At 51.2% G+C, this 23,482-nt stretch overlaps 1 protein-coding gene across 1 annotated transcript in view; it reads right to left on the bottom strand.

Annotated features, from left to right (window-relative positions):
• Positions 1-23,482, bottom strand: part of MUC4 (mucin 4, cell surface associated) — a 56,577-nt gene that overhangs the window by 9,825 nt on the left and 23,270 nt on the right. The window contains 15 exon segments of the mRNA XM_036849673.1: positions 15-152; positions 1,259-1,492; positions 1,911-2,012; positions 2,592-2,759; positions 3,218-3,308; positions 4,061-4,269; positions 4,616-4,735; positions 5,491-5,616; positions 5,800-5,979; positions 7,725-7,813; positions 9,291-9,421; positions 10,541-10,696; positions 11,446-11,610; positions 12,359-12,492; positions 13,830-13,982. Coding sequence (XP_036705568.1) covers positions 15-152; positions 1,259-1,492; positions 1,911-2,012; positions 2,592-2,759; positions 3,218-3,308; positions 4,061-4,269; positions 4,616-4,735; positions 5,491-5,616; positions 5,800-5,979; positions 7,725-7,813; positions 9,291-9,421; positions 10,541-10,696; positions 11,446-11,610; positions 12,359-12,492; positions 13,830-13,982 — 2,196 coding nt within the window.

The raw sequence follows: 23,482 nt of genomic DNA, 5'->3' as shown, positions 1-23,482 counted from the left end.
CCAAGGATTCTTACCAAAGAGCTTGAAGTCAGTGCAGTTGTTTCTGAGAGTGAATGTGACGTCCTTAGTGCTGCTGGTGTAATTAACCAGCTTGGCCTGTCCCATGTAGGCTTCCATCACATCAGGACCCTCAATAGAGGGGGGGTACTGATCTGAGACACAAAGAAGGAATGCGAGGAGTGAGGCAAGATACTCTCTTGCCTTCTGGGCCTCCTGTTTCTTTAGTCCTCTCTCTTGTGTGAAGCATTGCCCGGGCTGTGACCTACCTCCAGAAGCAGGAATTATTCTGTGTACCTGCTCTCAAACACATGCAGAGTAGGTTGTGGTTGTACTGCCCACACACCCAAATCTTTATTCTCTCTTTTATCTTCTCCTCAAACAGGATTCAAGTTCTTTCCTGATCAGAATGTTATTCTGGGCATGGTATGAAATGAATCAGAGGTCAGGGTTGCTCAGACCATTGCGGAGTTTTACCTTTGGAAGAGGGCTGTAAACCATGAGGGTAACATCTAGATGGGCTTTGCATTTGTCAGAAAATGGAGAGGGAGTAAAACCTTTGCACTGGTCTCTGTGTTTTGGAGCCCTGCTATTTCCATACAATTGTTTATTCATTCGTTCATTCAGTCAGTCATAACAAATATTTACTGAGCATCTACTCTATGGCTGGCACTGTTCTAGGTAGTAAGGATGCAGCGATGAACAAATAATAAAAAAGATACCTATGGAAATTAGAAAATATGTTAGATAGTTATAGATACTAAGGAGAAAAAATAAAGCAGGGAAGGCAAATAGCAAGTGGGGGTGAATGTGAAATTTTAGGCAGGCTAGCTAAGAAGGACACTGCTGAGAGGGTGACATTTGAATAGAGACTGGAAAGAGGTGAGGGACGAGCTTGTGGCTCTCTGGGGGAAGGGCATTCCAGGCAAAGAGGATAGCACGTGCAGTGTCTCGGAGTCGGGTGTGAGCCTCGCATGTTTGAAGAACACAAAGAATCCAGTGGGGCTGGAGTGGAATGAGTGAGGTGGGAAGTCCTAGGAGAAGAGTTTGGAGAGGCAATGGGGCCAGATTGGATAGGGCTTTGAAGGTTATCATAAGGACAGGGCTGGGGAATCATGGGACGGTTTGAGCAGAGGAATAACATGAGCAAAAGAATCTGTTAAGTTTTAAAAATGTGGAGCTTAAAGGAGTGTCGTGGAAGGGGGTCACCTCATCTGCTCCCTAACTCTGCACATGCCTCCCTGGGCCTCATACCACTTACTCAGGGTGGTGTTCATCTGCTGGTATTTTCTAAAGAGCATCCCAGTGTACAGTCCAAGGCTTTTGTTTCCTGTGGCCAGGGCATCGTAGATGCATTGTTTATCTCCATTACACTTGGAGGTCAAATTTTCTTTCAAAGATTTGTTTCCCGACAGTTGTGAAAAGAAGACAGGGGTGAAGTTGGAAGGCAAATGGTCGTCCCTCTTGCCAAAAAGGCTTGTTCCATTGATTTTCCCTAAAACACACAAGGTGCGATGGTGGTGGCACCAGGGTGGGACTCCAGCTATATTTCTGCTGTGTCCACCCCTTACCCTTACTTTATATGGTTTGGGTGGGGGAGGGGGATGTGGAAGGACAGAGTGACTTCCAGCTTCTGAGTCTGGAAGTCCCCACTCTAGTGAGTGAGGGCCACCCAACTTCCTCGTCCTCTCTTCCAGGTAGAGAGACGCAGGTGGGACAGAAGTGGAGGGGACAAATCTGGGGTGGAGGGGACAAATCTGAGGTGGCACCAGCATCCTCAGGTCTCTTCCTTCCAACTCCTCTCTCATAGAGGACAGAGGTCTGGTCCCCACAGGCCTGAGGGAGACGGTGCAGCAGTTTCCTTCATCCTGGCCCTACCCCATCTGCCTGCGGACCCTGCGGCTCAGACTCACAGGCCATTCCATAGTGAAAAAGCATCTCCTCGGAGCTCCCTGGGGGAAGGGTGGAGCCATTGGGCATCCTGAAGTCATCATCTGGGTTGCCGTTCCAGAAGCCTGAGGGACAGAGCAGGAGTCAGCCGCCCTGGGACTGTGGCCCCCCCCTTCCCTGGGGAGCCTCCAACAGGTCACATGGAGATGTGGGGAGTAGGGGGCCTGCGAAGCGTCTTTCAGTTGCATCTGTTGTCGGTTCAGTCCTCCAGGAGGCCAGGAGAGGACTATAGCCTCAGAGCCTGCCCCTCTGCTTCAGGGAAGGAGGAAATGAAGGAGGAAGTGGGGAAAGAAGGGAGGGAATATGGGGGACGGGGGAGGGTGGGAAGGTGTGAAGCCAGAGGGAGGGAGGGAGGGAGAGAGGGGAAGGGTGGCTGCTGGCCCCATGCTCCCCAGAGCCCATCCTCGATGCCCCCTCGGCTGCCCTGGACCCGGAGCTTCAGGAGGACGGGAAGTGAGCCTCAGAGGTAGCTGAAGAGGTCCCTCCTCCTTCCCTGCTGCTCTGTACCCTCAGGGCTCTGTTCCAAGGAGGCTGAGAAAGGAAACTCCACCTGTGATGTCCACAGGCCCACTGGAGGTGGAGATGCTTACGGGCTGGGGGTTCTGAGCTCCTACTGCAGAGGCAGGCTCCTGCCTGCTCCTTACCCATGAGGCCCTCTGTGCGGTTCTGATACTCCTCCGGGAGGCTGCAGGAGGCATGGAGGATGTTGGAGAGAGCGATCACTGAGATGGTCACTGCCCCATCAAAGTTGGCTGATACTACGGAGCCATTGCGGGTCATTACAACTCCAGAGGTGTTGAACATCTCCTGGCCTGGAATGTTGGGAGACAAATGAGGAAAAAGCCAGCGTTGGAGACCTGGAGACCCAAGACTTGGCAGTAGTGAAGTTTCAAGATGCAGAGAGGAGACTAAGAGCAGCTGGGAGATGCCCTGCAGGGTCCTACTCCAGTGGCCCCAAACCACACTCACAGGACACCTTCACAGCCCACCCCACCCCCTTCTCCCTGGGGACTGAGGACGGGCTGTCATAGAGAGGCTGTCACAGCCTCAGGGGAAGGAGAGAAGTGAGGAGGGAAAGTTTAAGGCCCAGCTCTGGTGAAGAAACTGCTCAGGCACAGCTGCTGGAGGGACAGCAGGGGTGGTGACCACGCTGCTCTGCCCCGATGCCACTGCCTCTCCGCCCCAGCTCCCTTCTCCCTGGTGCTGGGCACCCTGCTGATCCTGACCCAGGGTAGCAGGAGAGGGCAGCTGACGGCTGTCCCCAGCCTACCTATTGCATCTTCACGGTTAGTCTCAAATGTTACAGTCTGGTTGTTGAGCAGAACGTGGATTGTGTCACTGGGCTTAAGGAGCCATTGAACCTGGAAGGGAAATGACAGAGGCCTAAGCCCGACCTGCAGGTGGGCCCAGAAACTGAGGAAGGAGGCTGCGGAGAGCTCAGAGCCTGGGGCTTGGATGAAGGTGAAGGTGATGGGGAGTGTGACCACGAGGGGAGGCTAGCTACCAGGTGTGAGGCGCTTGGCACGGGCCAGGCTGTGAGCGAGGCACGTTTCATAGATTAGCTTTTAAATCTCACAACGGCCCTGTGAGGTAGGTAATATTAATATCCCCATTTTACTCTAAGGAAAAGGAGGCACTGGAAGTTAAGTTGTTTCTTCAGTCTCACAGCCAGGACCCTAAACCTGTGTCTCCCGGGTTGACTCTTTTTTTTTTTTTTTTTAAATTATTTATTTATTTTTATTGAAGTATAGTTGATTTACAATATCGTGTTAGTTTCAGGTGTACAGCACAGCAATTCAGACATATATATATATGAAGAATATATATATATAATTCTTCAGATTCTCTTCCCTTATAGGTTATTACAAAATATTGAGTATAGTTCCCTGGGCTATATAGTAGGTCCTTGTTGGTGATCTATTTTACACATAGTAGTGTGTGTGTGTGTTAATCCCAAACTCCTAATCTGAACCACTGCGCTGGCAGGATGCGTCCTCCCTCCCTCCTGCTCCCTTCCCTTCTTCCTTCTCTTTCTCCTCCGGGGCCTCAGTCTCCAGCTGAAGGTCCCTGAACTAAAGGCTCCCTGCGAGGGGAGCGCCCTGGCCCCACTCACCGTGATGGGGTCCAGGCTGCTGGAGTTGTATTCAGCGGCGAAGGCAATGAAGTTGGTGGCCTGGGCCGAGCCGGTCTGGGCAGTGCGGCCCTGCAGCAGGAAGGAGGAGTTTCTATCTCGGGTCCGGACCAGCAGGAAGTCTCCCAGCCCATTGAAGGTGTAATTGGTACCATCCAAGGTGGTGATGTGGGGGTCCCCAAACATCCAGGCTGGAACAAAGGAGGTACCACGTTGGCAGGGCAGACCAGGGAAAGACCTGGGAGACTTCAGCCTGGAGAGGTGCTCATGGAGCATTTAACCCTCCCCGAAAGCCCTCTTGTGCTTGTGTGCCCCCTCATGTCCTCTCATTACCTCCCCACCTACCACACCTGCCCCTCCGCAGGGCCGTGTGTGAAGTCCCTCCTCTGCCACACTCCACACACACCTCCACCTTCCCTTGTGGTCACAGCGCTGCCCCAGGAAGCTTGTGCCGCCCCGGTCCAGACCCCGAGAGGCTAACCCTCCCCAGATCTTCCACTTCAGCCCTGTCCCAGGGCTGGGCTCCAGCAGCCTCACCCGGCCTCGGGGGCTGGTACCCAGCGCAGCTGACGCGGGGCCTTCTGAGCTGGTACAGGGCGCAGAAGGAGGGCTTGTCGTTGAAACGGCAACACCAGTTCTGTGGCTCCAGTTCTTGGTCTGTGGGGAAGAGCAGCAGGTTGGGGGAGATGAGGGACCTGCAGGACCCAGCTGGGAGGTTTGGGCAGGATGATGCGGGTGGCAAGGGCATGGTTGGCAAATCAGGCCCACATGAGTTCAGATCCCACCCTGCTTAATGACCTTAGGCCACTGACCAGTTACTATCTCCCTTGTGGGCTTGTCAGAGCCACGTGGAGCAAAGCCCCTGGTGGGCAGGCACAGGGTCCTTCCTTTCTTGGAGGGGGTGGTCTGAGTCCCACCGCTCTCCAAACGCTGGGAGTGGGAGGCTGTGGCTGGTCGTCTGGGGACTAAGGAGGCTGCTGAGATTGCAGGGAGGAGGTGGGGAGCACATGCTTACCCTGGGCCCCCAACCCTGTCCTCTCTAGCTCCTTTGGAAGGTCTCTGCGGGAAATGACTCCACATCTTCCCCCAGACAGCCTGCTAATCTGGGTCAGACCAGGCCCCTCCCCTTCCCTAGAAAGATGTCCCTACTCTGGGCTGGGGCTATGGGCCAAGTGGAGATGGGGCAAGAGGAACTCAGTCAGAAATCCCTAGGATGCCAGCTGGAAGGGATGTCGGAAACTTCCTAATGTTACAAGATCAGGAAATTGAGGGGAAGTAGCTGGGAGGAAATGGGGACAAGAGGCTTCATTCTGTGGGTCCCACTGCTGACGTGGAGCCCAAGCTGGTCTCTGACAGTGAAGAACAGAAAGCTCCAGAAAAGGCGGGGTTGAGTTTTCCGTGGACACACTTACCGAACTGCCAAGGACTCTGCACTCTCCAGCCTTGGAGAAGCTCTCCCCAGGGTCCGTAGCTGCAGCACACACCCCCTCGCCAGGAGGAGAAGCTGCACAGCTGCCTGCTGCCAAGGCCCGACCAGGCTGCAACAAGCCCAGACATACTCAGGCCCAGGATGCCCGTGGTGGTGGCGGCAGTGGGGTTGGGGTGCTTCCAGGGAGGAACTGAGGGTGCCCCGGAAGGGAAAGGTCAGGTATGGCCAGATGGAGGGAGTGGGCTTGTGGGGGACACTGGGGGTGCCTCGAGAGACAGGAAGGAGGTGTCACCTATGTTGATGGGCTGGAATCTCAAGTCCCATAGTCCCTGCCTCCAGGAACACGGGCAGGAGATCTGGTTCCAGCCCCAGCTGGGCCACTGAGACTGTCTCTTCAACCACTGCAGGCACTGGAGACGGTAGTTGGGCTTTTCTTCTTTGTGTAGCTTGTAGATTTGCAGCCCTCGGAGGCCTGGGGGAGCAGAGGAAGAAGGGGTTATCCCAGGGCCTGGGGCCACAAGCTCTGATTTAGCTTTAGGGACACGCAAAACTCATAAATGCACCCTCTGTATGTCACTCCCCCAACTCTGGACAGCTCTTCCAGGGAGGAACCCAACTGAGACTGGCAGGGATTCCTCCCCAAAGGCCCCTTTGATGTGACGTTCAAAATCCCAAAGCTTGAATCTTAGGGTGAAACCCTGGGACAAGTGCTGGGCAGGGAGACCTCACCTATACCCAACTCAGAGCCAAACCCTGGCCCTGGGCTTCAGTCCACCCCATTCTCTACCCTCATGTCTGCTACTCTAAGTTCCAATACCTGCCAATCCCCCCAAACCAGTTTCTCCTCATGCACCCTATATCTCAGTGAGTGATGCCACCAGCCACCAGCCACGTGCTCAGACACTTGCACAGACATGCCAGTGGCCAAAGCAGCCAGGATGGAGGCTGACGCTCAGGGGCCAGCTGGGGAGCCACAGGGAAGCTGGCACGTGAAGCAGACGCTTGCGCCAACAATACGAGGCTGAGGAAGCTTCCTCTGTGCCCAGATGCCATCCTTGGAAACGAGAAGTAATTGGGAGAAGAAATCCTGAAGGGGGTTTGAACTTTAAATAGACCTTTAATTAACTGTAAGTTACTTACCACCCACCCCAGCTGCATGAATGAGAAATGGGGCTCCAGAGTACAAAAAAATGCAATAGGATATAATGTATTAGATTTTGATCCTGTTCCCACACAAAAGAAGAAATTATCAAGATAACTACAGTTTGATAAGGTTTTGAAAAGAATAATCATTGTTTATGATTACCTGTTCGTGTATCTTCTCCACCATGGCCTGGTATCAAGGGAAACACACCAGATACTCTCCCCCAAAACACACACACACACTATCACATTGCACCCCCTACATCACAAGCAGATGCATCTGGATAGAAGGGACTTAATCTGATAGGACAGCTTTCTCCACAAGATGGCACTCATGATTTGACTCAGCTTCTGTTTACCAGAATTTCTTGCCACAGAACAAATAGAGCTGGATTTATGCTTCACAGTTTACATGGCTAATTTCTAATGTTAAAATATCTTTTGTTCTATCACATTTTGGAAACTGTAATTTCTTTCCCTTTGGGGCCACCAGACAGTACAAGTCATGGAGGAGGCCCATGGGACCTAAAGTACCAGCCTTCTTACCAGAGTGAGAGCTCTCTGAGACCAACAGAGTTGGTCTTTATTTTTTTCATACTTCTGGCTCTTAGCACTGTGTCCAGCACACAGCAGGTACTCAATAAATGATGACTGAATAGATGTCAGATCCCCTGAAACTCCTTTTTGGTAGATCCATTAAGGGATCTCATCTGGGTTCTCACTCCAGCTCTGGGACAGGACACTTGGAGAATTGTCCTAACTGCTCATTCATGTCCCCCACCTCCTGCTGTACCCCCGTCCTCACTTCCAGGATCTGGGTCCCCTCTCATAGTCCTCCTGGGTTTGGCTCATTCCAGGGAGAAGACTCTGTACTACATGAGGGTGCAGGAGGTACGCTGCTCCCTGGGCAGAGCCAAGTCTGGATTCCACCTGTGGGAGGTCAGATTGTGCTGGAAACACCCTTTGGGACGGTGGAGATACAAGGGAGCTGCCCCTCTAGGACTGTCATGGCACACGGAGTGCGAGACAGAAGAGGACTTGAGTCCCTCCAGTGTGATAAGGTGGCGCTTTTACCTGAGTTGGAATCCAGGAATTGGTCTGGACGATACTTCTCCCACACTGGCTGGAATGTCAACGGGCTGTTTTTGAAATACCCGTCTCCACTGCAGGCAAAGGAAAGAATCTCTGGCCTCTGTCACACACAGACTCTTTCCCCTCAGTAGGCAAGTTACTCATTCATCCGGCCGGTCAGTCAGCCAGTCACCCACTCGGTCCGGCCAGTCATTCGTTATCAGCTGGTCAGTCAGCTATTCAGTCAGTTGGGCAGCCAGGTAGCCAGAATCACTGACTCCCAGCGCTAAGCAGGAGCGGGAAGGAGGCGAATGGGGCAGGGGTAGGAGGCCCTAATTTATTCCACATCAGATGGAGAACTGCAGGAAACTGGTCCTGAGACAGGGGTGTGAAAGAAACAGCTCAGGCCTCCTTCCTGTTAGTTTCCCTTCAACTAGGGGTTGGCAGGGGGCGCTGTAGGGGACGGTTGGTTGTGAGGGTTAAGAGCAGTCTCTGAGTTAGGAGGACCCAGGCAATGGGTGCTCCGCCCCTCTCCCCACAACCCGGGGTGGTGTTTAAGCGCTGCTCCAGGAAGGAGGGAACCCTGGAGCAGAACCCACAGCCTCTCTGGGTGCACGCCTCAGAGCAGCGACTCCGGATCCTTTCTCCCCTTTGACACAGGACAGATGAGGCACATTGGCGTGACACCTTCCATGGGTGCACTCAGAAAGGTGTGAAATTCCTAGCTAAGTTGGATAATTCCGCTACTTTCTCCTCCAGGGCACATCAAAAAGCAAGTGAAAGCAATGTAATTATAGGGGCGATCCTGAACACACTCTCGGAGAAAAACCCTTGCAGCAATTACCAGTAACAAATTACATGTGACCTTCGCAACTGATTGCACACACACCATGGTTCAGAACTGTTGTGTCAGAGAATGAGCCACCTCCAGTCTTGGGAACCCACGCCCGCATCCACGCACCATCCATCTCTCTGCTCTCCATCTTTGCCACTAACCCCACACAAGCTGTTGGTGCCCCTGGGCGAGAGGTTAATTCTCAGCCCATCAGAAGTCAGGAAGGCAGATTTCAGCATTCTATTTTGGATTCAACTTCCTGCTTTGCCACTTCCCAGCTCTGTGACTCTGGGCAATGACTTGTCTATTTGTACCTCAGTTTCCTTACCTGCAGAATGGGTAGTAAATAGTTATCTCCTTCATGAGGTTGTTGTGATAGTCAAATGAAATAATGCCTATTAAGTACTTGGTGTAATAAATGTTGGCTCTTATTGTGATGTTATTTGAGAAGTCAAGAGAGGACAGCTAATGTGAGTGGAAATCCTAGAAGTCAAAACTCTGGGAATTATTATCACTGTGCACGGGGATTGGGGTAGGGAAGAGAATGGCAGGGTGAATAGGGATCTTTTAATCTGAAACAGCAAGAAGTGGGAACTGGAGTCCGTGTGAGTCAGAAGCATTGGCAAGGAGGAATCCTGCCTTGTCCTGGGGGGATGGAGTGTGTGTGCAGCACAAGCCCGGCTCTGCAGGGCTCCAGTTATCTGCTCAGTGCTGACAACCCCTCCCTGTCCTACCTGGAGAAGCCTATCAGGACAGGGTTGCCTGGGCGCCGGGTCACATCCCACTGCATACCGCCGCTTTGGTAGAGAAACAAGGCATAGGACCTGCTCCCGTCTGTGGAAAGGATGGCCTGGTAGGTGCTGGTCTGGGGGTTGGCAGGAGACAGACACAGGGATGCCTGTGAGAGATCTGGGATGTCCCACCACCCATCCCACTCCCCCGCCACCCAACACCCACGTCACCTTTTCCTGGCCTACCCAGAGCAAAGGCATGGGCTTAAAATATAAGCAAGTTTGGAATTATGCAGAGATTTCACCCTAACTGTCAAAGCACCTGCCATGGTGGATTTGCCTTCTTTGTGACTTCTTCTTTCCAGGGAGGGAAGGTAAAGGACTCTGAGTTAGAATCCAGTTAGAAGAGGGTCTGTATGAGAAAGCCTCAGCAACCTGAGAGGTTAGCCAAGACACTCGAGAGCTGGGAGAGGCCTGAGGAACTTCCTCTGGGATATTTAAGGATATTGTCCCAATGTCCCCTCACCCTAAATAGCGTGGAGGACCACGCAGGTGAGACTGGAGGTTCTCTGAAGGTGGGTGTCAAGCACTGGACTTGTACAAAGTAGGTAAGCAATGAACTTGTTGAGCCAATGAAGAAGTGAGTGACTTTTTAGACCAGACACGAGGAATAACTTTGTGACTGTCCGAGCGGTGAGGCCCCAGAGAGAAGATTAAGGAGAGCCTGTGGTGTGCCCCCTTCCAGTGGATGCATTTCGGTTGAGAGCCAGAGTGCGGAGTCAGAAAAACCTCAGTTCCAGGCCTGGCTTTGTCATTTGCTAGCTGGGTGACCATGAGCAAGCTGCTTAACCTCTCCAGCCATCATCTTCCTCATCTCTAATACGTGGATAATAATATTAGGTTGAGCCATATAAAATTGCCAATAGGCAGCCACTTCTGACTAACAGAAATTTCACGTCCCATGTTTCAACTCCTAATACCCAGTGCTCTGGGCTGGTGTGATGTCATGTAAGCGAAGCCCTGAGGCACACCTGGCACATGGTAAGTGCTCAGGAAACAGGACGGGGGTGGGGGGGCGTTGGAGGTGGAGGGATGGGGGATGGGGAGGCGGGGAGGTGGGCCGGGAGGGGAGTGCTATAATCAGCCATCTGTCCTTGAGTCAGAGAGGAGTTTAGAAGAGTGGGCTCTGCCTAGGATTCTAGGATGTCTGACTTCCAGGTGGTTCACAGGGAAGTGCCCATTGGTCCACTCACCCCGATGGTCCCCCAGGCAGGATAGGCGGGGGCATGGAACCACGTGACCTTTAGCGTCCACCTGGCTTTGTATTTCCGGGTGTTTGTTAACATTTTAATCCAAGACTCCACCTCCCTCACTAGCAGGTTGTATTCATCATAGAGAGTCTCGTATTCCTAGGAAAAGAAGGCAGATACGGACAAGGAAATGAGGGTCCCAGCTCAATACTCCTGAGGGACCCCCCACTTTCTGCTCACTTTAGTCCACCTGTGTCTCCCATCCTTCCCCCTCCCAGGCCTACATTTTCACAGTTAGTGCCTGTGACCTTAAGATAGATCCAAATTCGGGCCACAGGGAAACCTGGGGTGTGTGGAGTGGAGAGTCGAGGCCCAGAAACCCAAGTCTTCTGGACTTGAACTTGTGCACCTCTTAGCATAAACTGGCTCCGACTGTGCAACCGCCTGTGCCCATTTGTACCTCCCTATGTCCAGCTGAAGGCTCCTTGAAGACAGGCACGTATTTCTTCACCTTTGGACCTTCTACAGTGCCTTGTCCGTGGCAGGGGCACGATCCACATTCGCCTGCGGTAGCTTTCATTGCGCTGGCAGCTCCCACTGATTGGAATCATAAACTCCACCCGGGAGCACACGCAGGGTCCCTGCTTGATTCAGCCTCATTAGGATGGACCCCTACAACCTCATTCTAAAATCAAACCATGGATCGCTGCACCCCATCTCTGTCACCTGCAGTCTTCCCATGGTTGTATCCTAGTCTGCTTCCTTCCCGCCCTCATATTTAAGCTTCAGTCCCTGCCCACACTGAGCCCGGGCTCTGACAGCTGGAGCACTTTCAAGGCCCTCCACACAGCCCTTTGTCTCTCCTTGGCTGCTGCAGGACCCTGAGTGCTGAGCTTTGAAAGGCCCACCTGGTAAAATATGGTTCCCCGGCTGTTGGAGAAATCAGCATCGTCCCAGAATGGAGCCACCAGGGCCACAGGATCCCAGGCTGTAAAGCCTCTAAGGGGAGGGTTGGGGTAGGAGAAAATCTGGTACTCTGATTCCGGAAAAATGATCTGGCCATTATCTGTGAACTGAGCACAAAGGTTCTTCTGGTTAGCATTCAGGGAGGGCGCATCCCAGCTTTGGGTCAGCTCCTGGGATGCGTGAGGGTAGAACTTCAGAGATTTCAACAACCTCTGGAAGGTCTCATCCATCTCCCTGCCTGCTGGGAGAGGCCCTGTACATAGTTCTCCCACAGATACTCTTCATCCTTAGGCCATTCCTCACGTCCTAAGACCTTCCTAAGGTGGTAGGTTTTGTCCTGCTTCAGTGGCAGACCCTTTCACAGTGTGTCCTGACTCAGCCCCCTCACTGAGGGCCACGACTGCCATTCAGCTCTCCTCAGATAGACATGAAGTATCAATACTTGGACCAGGGAACCAGGAAATAATTATAGAAAATGTGAACAGCATCAAAGAGTCAATTTTCCCAAGCAGAGCTTCCTACGCAATAAAAGGGCCCGTGAAAACGGTGGAGAGCTTACTGGGCCCCGGCACCTCTCTACTGAGGTGACAACACTTCTGTCCACCTGGGTGGGGAGGCCTTGCCTAGCTCCCTGTCTTCCTCAGCTGGTGCCCTATCATTAAAGACGGTGCATGCAAACTGAGCTAGCGGCAGGGACACAGTAGGTGCCTGACGAGCGTTGCTTCCATTCTCCTGCTCGGTCATGGTCATGGTTGGTCATGGTCACAGGGATGTCTCTGAGGCTTGGAGGGAGAAGCAAGGCCCACGGAATGCAGGTCATGGGTCCTGCCCTTTGGGCTGCAGTCGGGGACTCACGTAGAGGGAATCCCGGAGAGAGGAGCCGAGGGGGAAGCCAATCTGGGGTTTGAAGAGTGGCGAGGTGAAGTCCACAGTCCTCTTGACAAACTCCTGGTCTCTGGCACGCAGCCCGTAGGGGAAGAGGGAAACGCCTGGGCCGGTACAAAGAGGAGCAGGAAGTTCTCATAGGCCCTGATGTCATCAGGGCTGGTAGGGGCCCCCAAGAGTGTCCCCAAGCTGCTCCTCCACCCTTGTCCCCTGTTCCCCTAAGTGGGAACCATCAAGGACTCCTCTGTCCACTTGCATTCAACCCATCTCCTCATTTTACCCATGAAATGGTACGCTCAGCCTTCCCCAGTTTGAAGAAAAACAGATTCTGCTGTCAGAATACCAACAAATTATTCTGTACCAGTTATGGTACCCAAAATTCTTTTAAGGGTGAAAAGACAAAATTCCTCCAGTGTAGTGAAGATGAGTAATTGAAAGATCATTTCACAGAATGAGACTTGTTCCCTAAGATGGTATTTCTCTAGATAAACTTAAAATCCCCGTAGAATTTGTCATCAGATCCCCCATGGAGGTCCTTGGGCTCCAATTTGAGAAACCTTGTCCTAAACGTTTCTCAAATGGGCCTCCTCCTTTCCATACTGGCAGCCCTCACCTGGTGTTGCTTGGAATACCGCAGCAGTCTCTACACTGATCTCCTGGCCTCCTGCAAATTCATCTCCCACCCCAGCCACCATGGAACGGTTCATAAATGTAAATCACACCACGTCCTCCCTGGTGCCTCTCTACAAGATTCCCTCACATGACAGCCTTGCTTCTCAACACCCTTCCCCTCACTTCTGGTAACCCCGAATTCTTTACGGATCTCCTCCCCCTGCAACACTAGGACTGCTTTTCCTGTCCATGCCTTTATTGCAGCTGTTCAGGCCCTCTTGCCTGCCTGGGGCACTTCCGCTACCCCAGCTCCTATTCACTCTTTCCAGGAAGCCTCCTCTTCACCTTGACCCCACCCCCACCCCTGACATTCCATCGGGCCTTCCAGTGTGCGCACCTAATATACTGGGCTTATTCTAATGGCACCTACTGAGGCAGCAGCTCTGTCTCTTGCTAAACAGCGCCTTGATCATTTCTGTATCTCCAGCTCCTAGCCCAGCACCGTGTGCAAAGCCAGCCCTCAGCACCCAACTCTGATGCTCTTGCATTGTCCCTGTAAGGCCCTTCTGATTCAAAACAACAGTCTATGAGCAAGCAGGCTGAGACTAAGCACTCAGTTACCCATCCCTATCAAGGGGGTATGGAGAGCAGCTGGACTTCCAATGGCCCAGGTGGGGCAGTGGAGAGATCCACAGAACTGGTTCCCCCAATGACCCAAGAGGGACCTCGCTGGTAGATCCAATCCAGCTGCCACAGCTACAACCTCCACATCTAACTCCATCCTCTCCCTCCCAGGGTGGAGAGGCTCCAGCTCTATGGAATCACTCACCTTTCTCGGGCTTGATAGGGACTGGGGCAGCTGTTGAGTGGGTGCCTCTGGAAGTGCCAGCAGTGGACGTGGTAAGGGTCTGGGAGGTTGTTAAGGGTAGAGATGTTGCTGTGCTTCTCCCACTGTCTGTCTTCTGTGAGGTTACGATTGTTCCTGGGCAGGCAGGGAAAGAAGACTGGAGTGGGTTTTACAGAGAAAATAGCAGAGTTAAAGAGAGTTAGAGACTTTAGGAGCTGGGAGAGACAGCTAGAAACCTGTCTGTCTTCTGGTCACACCCAAATCACTCCCTGCAGAAAAGCAGTTATCTCCTGGGGTAGAAGGGATGATGAGCCTGTCACCCACTATACCTGCCCCTGACTTCATCTTCTCGTGGACCTGACCTCCAGCCTGTCAGTGTTAACTCACCTTCCTCTCTCAAGCACTCCTTGAGGCTGAGCTGAGCCAGTTGGGCCACTGTAAGAGACCAAGACCCCGGAGTCCCCACCTACCTGATGTCTCAGTCTTCACGGAGGAGCTTAAGGATGCTGTGGATGGTGGAGAAGTGCTGGTAACAGACAGATGAGTGGGGTGACCTGTGAATAGGGTGGTGGAGCTCCAGGTGACTGCAGGGCCAGGGGCTGATTGAGAGAATGAAGAATTACCGGTTGAAGTATAGAAACTCGATATGGTCTGAGCTCTGCCCATATTACCAGAAGTAGAGTCAGAGAAAGAATAGTCTGTGGATGGCTGTGGAGTAAGCAATGGACTCTTAGAATACTTACATGCTGAAGAAGTATCAGGAGTGGTCTTGATCGAAAGGTAGCTTGTCAGTGGAAATGGTGAAGTCGGTGTGGATCCAGCTACACTGTTATGATTACCTGTAGAAACCACATCTGTTGGCTTTGTAATAGGATGCATAGTAGAGGCTATTGTCTGAACAGCTGCAAGATGCTCAGACGTGGGTGTGCTTGACTCGCCCACTAAGGAAGTAGGGACTTGTGTGGTATTTGTCAAGGAGTTATTGTCAGAACCCACAGGGGGAATGACCCCAGCAGTCGCATTTTCATGGGTGAATGAGCCTGGGGTTGTTGTCAGAACTTTTCCACTTGTGGACAAAATTGTGGAAGGAGAACGAGAGGCTACATCACTCAGGGTGATAGAAGTGGCTGTAGCTGTCCCTTCAGTTACCCCAGATGACATGGTTGGCATTGCTGTTTGGGTCCTGTGGCTGTCGCTGACTGGGTTTGAGATAAAGGTTGTGCTGGTGCCTGAAGGTGACAGTGTATGGGTAACAGTTTGTGGAGATGTTTGTACATTTGATGTGGATGAAGGAGGTGGAGATGTGACTGCTGAGAAGGTTTCAGTCACCTGGGAGACTGAACTGACAGTTTCAGATCCTTTGGTGGTTCCTGTACTTTGAGTCTGAGCCATCTGGGAAATGGCTGAGGTTTCCTGAGGAGAGGTGCTGGGAGAAGCTGGGCTTGACTGTCCTGTAGGTCTCCCTGTTGTTGAGACCTCAGAGATGATGGTTGAAACGGTGCTGGAGACAATAACGGACCCCAGTCCTGTGGTTCCTGGAGTAGTGTCAGGACTGGTTGCAGTGGACAGTTTGGTCGTTGACAGAGTTGGGTGGCTTTCCCTGGAGGAAGTTGGTGAGAAACTCTTGATCTTACCTGAGGTAGATGTTTCTGGGGGAGCACTTCCTGAAGTTATTTGGTTGCTTGCTGTGGATGACAAAGCAGGAGCTGTGCCCCCCAAGGTGGTGTCCGTCACCAAGGAGGCCAACGTACTGGTTTGTGGTTCTCCAGTGGTCGCTGTGCCTTGAGTCTGATGGGTTTGGGAAATGGCTGATGTTGTGTCAAGTGAGACGCTGGTAGCAGGGGATGTTGATTGTCTTCCTTGGATTCCCGAGGTTGAGACGACAGAGGTGGCCTGAGGAATGGTGCTTGTTATGGAAAATGATGTGCCACCTGAAGTTCCCAGCGTGGCGTGGGGGTAGGTTGGTGCTGTCCACAGTGCTGTGGTAGTGGTAGTGGCCTGAGTTGTGTGGTTCTCCCTGGAAGGTGCTGGGATGAAGGTTGTCACTTCACCTGTGGTGGACGTATCCTGAGGCACACTTTCTGAGAGCGAGTGTCCACTTGGTTTGAATGAAGAAGTTGCAGATGTGACTGTTTTGATTGTGTTCATCACGGGGGAGAATAAACTCACGGTTTGGGATTCTTGTGCAGTCTGTGTGCCTTGAGTGGGACCTATTTGGGAAATAGCTGATGATTCGTGAGGAGAGATGCTGGCAGAGAGTGGTGTTGACTGCCTTGTTGGGCCTGCTGTTACAGTTTGTTGAGATGTGTGTCCACTTAGTATCGATGAAGGAGATGTGGATGTGACTATTTCAGTGGTTTGAGTCATATTGGAGCTTGTGCTGCTGACATGAGTACCTCCAGTGGTCTCTGTCCCTTGTGTCCAATGAGGCTGGGAGAACGCCGCTGTTGTTTGCTGAGCAGATGTGCTCAGATAGCGGTGTGTGGTAGGCTCTTTCTGTTCGCCTATTGTTGAGACCTTAGATGAAACCCAAGAAGTACTAGCTGGGGAAGTATATGTTCTTTCTGCAATTAATGTAGTGGCAGCTACTGGTGTTGACAACGGTTCTTTTTGTGACTGAGCTGTGTGGCTGTCACTGAAGGATGAGGAAGTGACTGTTGTTGTTATACCTGGAGTAATTGTTTCATGAGAAACACCTGTAGAGATTGCGCTTCTGGTATAGGGCCACCCCGTGGTCTCTGCCCCTTTGCTCTGGTGGGTGTGAAAAACCGTAGATGTTTCTGGAGTTGAAGAACTGGTAGAGAGTGGAGTTGATTGTGCTACTGACTGCCATGTTGTAGAAACTTTAGAAGTGAATGGAGGAAAATTGCTAGTTACAGAAGGTGATGTGTCTATTGTGCTTCTTACAGTGGTGTCTGTTGAGGTTGGTGCTGTCAAAAATTCTGTTGCTCTGAGAGATATAATGCTGGAATTGGAAGGAGATGATGTGCTTGCTCTACCAGAAGTGAACGTCTCCTGAGAAATGACTTCCATAGGAGTGTGTCGACTTGGAGAGGATAAAGGACTTAATGTGATCAGTGTTGTGATGGTCCTCGTTTGGGATTCTCTGGTGGTCTCCATGCTCTGAGTCTGGTGGTTCTGAGAAGATGCTGATGTTTCCTGAGGAGAGATGCTGGAAGAGGACAATATTGATAGCCCCTCTATTTCAGTTGTCATTGAGACTCCTGAAGTGACTAGAGTAAAATTTCTAGTTACAGAAGGTGATATGCTCCCTGTGTTTCCTACAGCGCTGTCTGTTGAGGTTGGTGCTGTCAACATTTCTGATGTTGTCGCAGGTGCGTGGCTCACACTGGCTGGGGATGAAGTGAGTGCTTCACCTGAAGAGGATGTCTCCTGGGGAACGACTTCTGTAAGAGTGTGTCCACTTGGGGATGATGAGGGAGTTGATGTGGTCACATCTGTGATGGTGGTGCTTTGAGTTTCTCTAGTGGTTTCCATGCTGTGAGTCTGGTGGTCCTGAGGAGATGCTGATGTTTCCTCAGTAGAAGTGGTGGAAGAGGGTAAGGTTGATTGTTCCCCTAGTCCAGTTGTCATTGAGACTCTCGAGGCTACTGGAGTGATATTTCTTGTTACAGCTGGTGAGGTTTGCCTTGTGCTTTCTACACTGGCGTCTGATGAAGCTGGTGATGTCATCAACTGGGATGTTGTAGGAGATGTGTTGCTTCCACTAGATGGGGAGAAATTTCTGTCTGTTGAGGTTGGTGTGGTCAACATTTCTGATGTTGTTGCAGGTGTGTGGCTCACACTGGCTGGGGATGAAGTGGGTGTTTCACCTGAAGAGGATGTCTCCCGGGGAGTGCCTTCTGTATGAGTGTGTCCACTTGGGGATGATGAGGGAGTTGATGTGGTCACATCTGTGATGGTGGTGCTTTGAGTTTCTCTGGTGGTTTCCCTGCTGTTAGTCTGGTGGTCCTGAGAAGATGCTGATGTTTCCTCAGTAAAAGTGGTGGAAGAGGTTAAGGTTGATTGTTCCCCTAGTCCAGTTGTCATTGAGACTATCGAGGCTACTGGAGTGATATTTCTTGTTACAGCTGGTGAGGTTTGCCTTGTGCTTTCTACAGTGGTGACTGTTGAAGCTGGTGATGTCATCACCTCTGATGTTGTAGGAGATGTGTTGCTTCCACTAGATGGGGAGAAATTTCTGTCTGTTGAGGTTGGTGTGGTCAACATTTCTGATGTTGTTGCAGGTGTGCGGCTCACACCGGCTGGGGATGAAGTGAGTGTTTCACCTGAAGAGGATGTCTCCCGGGGAGTGCCTTCTGTAAGAGTGTGTCCACTTGGGGATAATGAAGGAGTTGATGTGGTCACATCTGTGATGGTGGTGCTTTGAGTTTCTCTGGTGGTTTCCATGCTGAGAGTCTGGTGGTCCTGAGAAGATGCTGATGTTTCCTCAGTAGAAGTGGTGGAAGAGGGTAAGCTTGATTGTTCCCCTAGTCCAGTTGTCATTGAGACTCTCGAGGCTACTGGAGTGATATTTCTTGTTACAGCTGGTGAGGTTTGCCTTGTGCTTTCTACACTGGCGTCTGTTGAAGCTGGTGATGTCATCATCTCTGATGTTGTAGGAGATGTGTTGCTTCCACTAGATGGGGAGAAATTTCTGTCTGTTGAGGTTGGTGTTGTCAACATTTCTGATGTTGTTGCAGGTGTGCGGCTCACACCGGCTGGGGATGAAGTGGGTGTTTCACCTGAAGAGGATGGCTCCCGGGGAGTGCCTTCTGTATGAGTGTGTCCACTTGGGGATGATGAGGGAGTTGATGTGGTCACATCTGTGATGGTGGTGCTTTGAGTTTCTCTGGTGGTTTCCATGCTGAGAGTCTGGTGGTCCTGAGAAGATGCTGATGTTTCCTCAGTAGAAGTGGTGGAAGAGGTTAAGGTTGATTGTTCCCCTAGTCCAGTTGTCATTGAGACTATCGAGGCTACTGGAGTGATATTTCTTGTTACAGCTGGTGAGGTTTGCCTTGTGCTTTCTACACTGCTGTCTGTTGAAGCTGGTGATGTCATCATCTCTGATGTTGTAGGAGATGTGTTGCTTCCACTAGATGGGGAGAAATTTCTGTCTGTTGAGGTTGGTGTTGTCAACATTTCTGATGTTGTTGCAGGTGTGCGGCTCACACTGGCTGGGGATGAAGTGGGTGTTTCACCTGAAGAGGATGTCTCCCGGGGAGTGCCTTCTGTAAGAGTGTGTCCACTTGGGGATGATGAGGGAGTTGATGTGGTCACATCTGTGATGGTGGTGCTTTGAGTTTCTCTGGTGGTTTCCATGCTGTGAGTCTGGTGGTCCTGAGGAGATGCTGATGTTTCCTCAGTAGAAGTGGTGGAAGAGGGTAAGGTTGATTGTTCCCCTAGTCCAGTTGTCATTGAGACTATCGAGGCTACTGGAGTGATATTTCTTGTTACAGCTGGTGAGGTTTGCCTTGTGCTTTCTACACTGGTGTCTGTTGAAGCTCGTGATGTCATCACCTGGGATGTTGTAGGAGATGTGTTGCTTCCACTAGATGGGGAGAAATTTCTGTCTGTTGAGGTTGGTGATGTCAACATTTCTGATGTTGTTGCAGGTGTGCGGCTCACACCGGCTGGGGATGAAGTGGGTGTTTCACCTGAAGAGGATGTCTCCCGGGGAGTGCCTTCTGTAAGAGTGTGTCCACTTGGGGATGATGAGGGAGTTGATGTGGTCACATCTGTGATGGTGGTGCTTTGAGTTTCTCTGGTGGTTTCCATGCTGTGAGTCTGGTGGTCCTGAGAAGATGCTGATGTTTCCTCAGTAGAAGTGGTGGAAGAGGGTAAGGTTGATTGTTCCCCTAGTCCAGTTGTCATTGAGACTATCGAGGCTACTGGAGTGATATTTCTTGTTACAGCTGGTGAGGTTTGCCTTGTGCTTTCTACACTGACGTCTGTTGAAGCTGGTGATGTCATCACCTGGGATGTTGTAGGAGATGTGTTGCTTCCACTAGATGGGGAGAAATTTCTGTCTGTTGAGGTTGGTGTGGTCAACATTTCTGATGTTGTTGCAGGTGTGTGGCTCACACCGGCTGGGGATGAAGTGCGTGTTTCACCTGAAGAGGATGTCTCCCGGGGAGTGCCTTCTGTAAGAGTGTGTCCACTTGGGGATGATGAGGGAGTTGATGTGGTCACATCTGTGATGGTGGTGCTTTGAGTTTCTCTGGTGGTTTCCATGCTGTGAGTCTGGTGGTCCTGAGAAGATGCTGATGTTTCCTCAGTAGAAGTGGTGGAAGAGGTTAAGGTTGATTGTTCCCCTAGTCCAGCTGTCATTGAGACTATCGAGGCTACTGGAGTGATATTTCTTGTTACAGCTGGTGAGGTTTGCCTTGTGCTTTCTACACTGCTGTCTGTTGAAGCTCGTGATGTCATCACCTCTGATGTTGTAGGAGATGTGTTGCTTCCACTAGATGGGGAGAAATTTCTGTCTGTTGAGGTTGGTGTTGTCAATATTTCTGATGTTGTCGCAGGTGTGCGGCTCACACTGGCTGGGGATGAGGTGGGTGTTTCACCTGAAGAGGATGTCTCCTGGGGAGTGCCTTCTGTAAGAGTGTGTCCACTTGGGGATAATGAAGGATTTGATGTGGTCACATCTGTGATGGTGGTGCTTTGAGTTTCTCTGGTGGTTTCCATGCTGTGAGTCTGGTGGTCCTGAGGAGATGCTGATGTTTCCTCAGTAGAAGTGGTGGAAGAGGGTAAGGTTGATTGTTCCCCTAGTCCAGTTGTCATTGAGACTATCGAGGCTACTGGAGTGATATTTCTTGTTACAGCTGGTGAGGTTTGCCTTGTGCTTTCTACACTGCTGTCTGTTGAAGCTGGTGATGTCATCACCTGGGATGTTGTAGGAGATGTGTTGCTTCCACTAGATGGGGAGAAATTTCTGTCTGTTGAGGTTGGTGAGGTCAACATTTCTGATGTTGTTGCAGGTGTGTGGCTCACACCGGCTGGGGATGAAGTGGGTGTTTCACCTGAAGAGGATGTCTCCCGGGGAGTGCCTTCTGTATGAGTGTGTCCACTTGGGGATGATGAGGGAGTTGATGTGGTCACATCTGTGATGGTGGTGCTTTGAGTTTCTCTGGTGGTTTCCATGCTGTGAGTCTGGTGGTCCTGAGGAGATGCTGATGTTTCCTCAGTAGAAGTGGTGGAAGAGGGTAAGGTTGATTGTTCCCCTAGTCCAGTTGTCATTGAGACTATCGAGGCTACTGGAGTGATATTTCTTGTTACAGCTGGTGAGGTTTGCCTTGTGCTTTCTACACTGACGTCTGTTGAAGCTGGTGATGTCATCACCTGGGATGTTGTAGGAGATGTGTTGCTTCCACTAGATGGGGAGAAATTTCTGTCTGTTGAGGTTGGTGTGGTCAACATTTCTGATGTTGTTGCAGGTGTGTGGCTCACACTGGCTGGGGATGAAGTGGGTGTTTCACCTGAAGAGGATGTCTCCCGGGGAGTGCCTTCTGTATGAGTGTGTCCACTTGGGGATGATGAGGGAGTTGATGTGGTCACATCTGTGATGGTGGTGCTTTGAGGTTCTCTGGTGGTTTCCATGCTGAGAGTCTGGTGGTCCTGAGAAGATGCTGATGTTTCCTCAGTAGAAGTGGTGGAAGAGGGTAAGGTTGAATGTTCCCCTAGTCCAGTTGTCATTGAGACTATCGAGGCTACTGGAGTGATATTTCTTGTTACAGCTGGTGAGGTTTGCCTTGTGCTTTCTACACTGCTGTCTGTTGAAGCTCGTGATGTCATCACCTCTGATGTTGTAGGAGATGTGTTGCTTCCACTAGATGGGGAGAAATTTCTGTCTGTTGAGGTTGGTGTTGTCAACATTTCTGATGTTGTTGCAGGTGTGCGGCTCACACCGGCTGGGGATGAAGTGGGTGTTTCACCTGAAGAGGATGTCTCCCGGGGAGTGCCTTCTGTAAGAGTGTGTCCACTTGGGGATAATGAAGGATTTGATGTGGTCACATCTGTGATGGTGGTGCTTTGAGTTTCTCTGGTGGTTTCCATGCTGTGAGTCTGGTGGTCCTGAGAAGATGCTGATGTTTCCTCAGTAGAAGTGGTGGAAGAGGGTAAGGTTGATTGTTCCCCTAGTCCAGTTGTCATTGAGACTCTCGAGGCTACTGGAGTGATATTTCTTCTTACAGCTGGTGAGGTTTGCCTTGTGCTTTCTATACTGACGTCTATTGAAGCTGGTGATGTCATCACCTGGGATGTTGTAGGAGATGTGTTGCTTCCACTAGATGGGGAGAAATTTCTGTCTGTTGAGGTTGGTGAGGTCAACATTTCTGATGTTGCTGCAGGTGTGTGGCTCACACCGGCTGGGGATGAAGTGGGTGTTTCACCTGAAGAGGATGTCTCCTGGGGAGTGCCTTCTGTAAGAGTGTGTCCACTTGGGGATAATGAAGGATTTGATGTGATCACATCTGTGATGGTGGTGCTTTGAGTTTCTCTGGTGGTTTCCATGCTGTGAGTCTGGTGGTCCTGAGGAGATGCTGATGTTTCCTCAGTAGAAGTGGTGGAAGAGGGTAAGGTTGATTGTTCCCCTAGTCCCATTGTCATTGAGACTCTCGAGGCTACTGGAGTGATATTTCTTGTTACAGCTGGTGAGGTTTGCCTTGTGCTTTCTGCACTGGTGTCTGTTAAAGCTGGTGATGTCATCATCTCTGATGTTGTAGGAGATGTGTTGCTTCCAGTAGATGGGGAGAAATTTCTGTCTGTTGAGGTTGGTGAGGTCAACATTTCTGATGTTGTTGCAGGTGTGTGGCTCACACGGGCTGGAGATGAAGTGGGTGTTTCACCTGAAGAGGATGTCTCCCGGGGAGTGCCTTCTGTACGAGTGTGTCCACTTGGGGATGATGAGGGAGTTGATGTGGTAACATCTGTGATGGTGGTGCTTTGAGTTTCTCTGGTGGTTTCCATGCTGTGAGTCTGGTGGTCCTGAGGAGATGCTGATGTTTCCTCAGTAGAAGTGGTGGAAGAGGTTAAGGTTGATTGTTCCCCTAGTCGAGCTGTCATTGAGACTATCGAGGCTACTGGAGTGATATTTCTTGTTACAGCTGGTGAGGTTTGCCTTGTGCTTTCTACACTGGTGTCTGTTGAAGCTCGTGATGTCATCACCTGGGATGTTGTAGGAGACGTGTTGCTTCCACTAGATGGGGAGAAATTTCTGTCTGTTGAGGTTGGTGTTGTCCACATTTCTGATGTTGTTGCAGGTGTGCGGCTCACACCGGCTGGGGATGAAGTGGGTGTTTCACCTGAAGAGGATGGCTCCCGGGGAGTGCCTTCTGTATGAGTGTGTCCACTTGGGGATGATGAGGGAGTTGATGTGGTCACATCTGTGATGGTGGTGCTTTGAGTTTCTCTGGTGGTTTCCATGCTGTGAGTCTGGTGGTCCTGAGGAGATGCTGATGTTTCCTGAGTAGAAGTGGTGGAAGAGGGTAAGGTTGATTGTTCCCCTAGTCCAGTTGTCATTGAGACTATCGAGGCTACTGGAGTGATATTTCTTGTTACAGCTGGTGAGGTTTGCCTTGTGCTTTCTACAGTGGTGACTGTTGAAGATGGTGATGTCATCACCTCTGATGTTG

The sequence above is a fragment of the Balaenoptera musculus genome, chromosome 4 (genome assembly GCF_009873245.2).
Source record: "Balaenoptera musculus isolate JJ_BM4_2016_0621 chromosome 4, mBalMus1.pri.v3, whole genome shotgun sequence".
NCBI classification, from domain to species: domain Eukaryota; kingdom Metazoa; phylum Chordata; class Mammalia; order Artiodactyla; family Balaenopteridae; genus Balaenoptera; species Balaenoptera musculus.
Note: the sequence above shows the minus strand (reverse complement) of the source record. Positions and strands in the feature narration are given on the sequence as shown.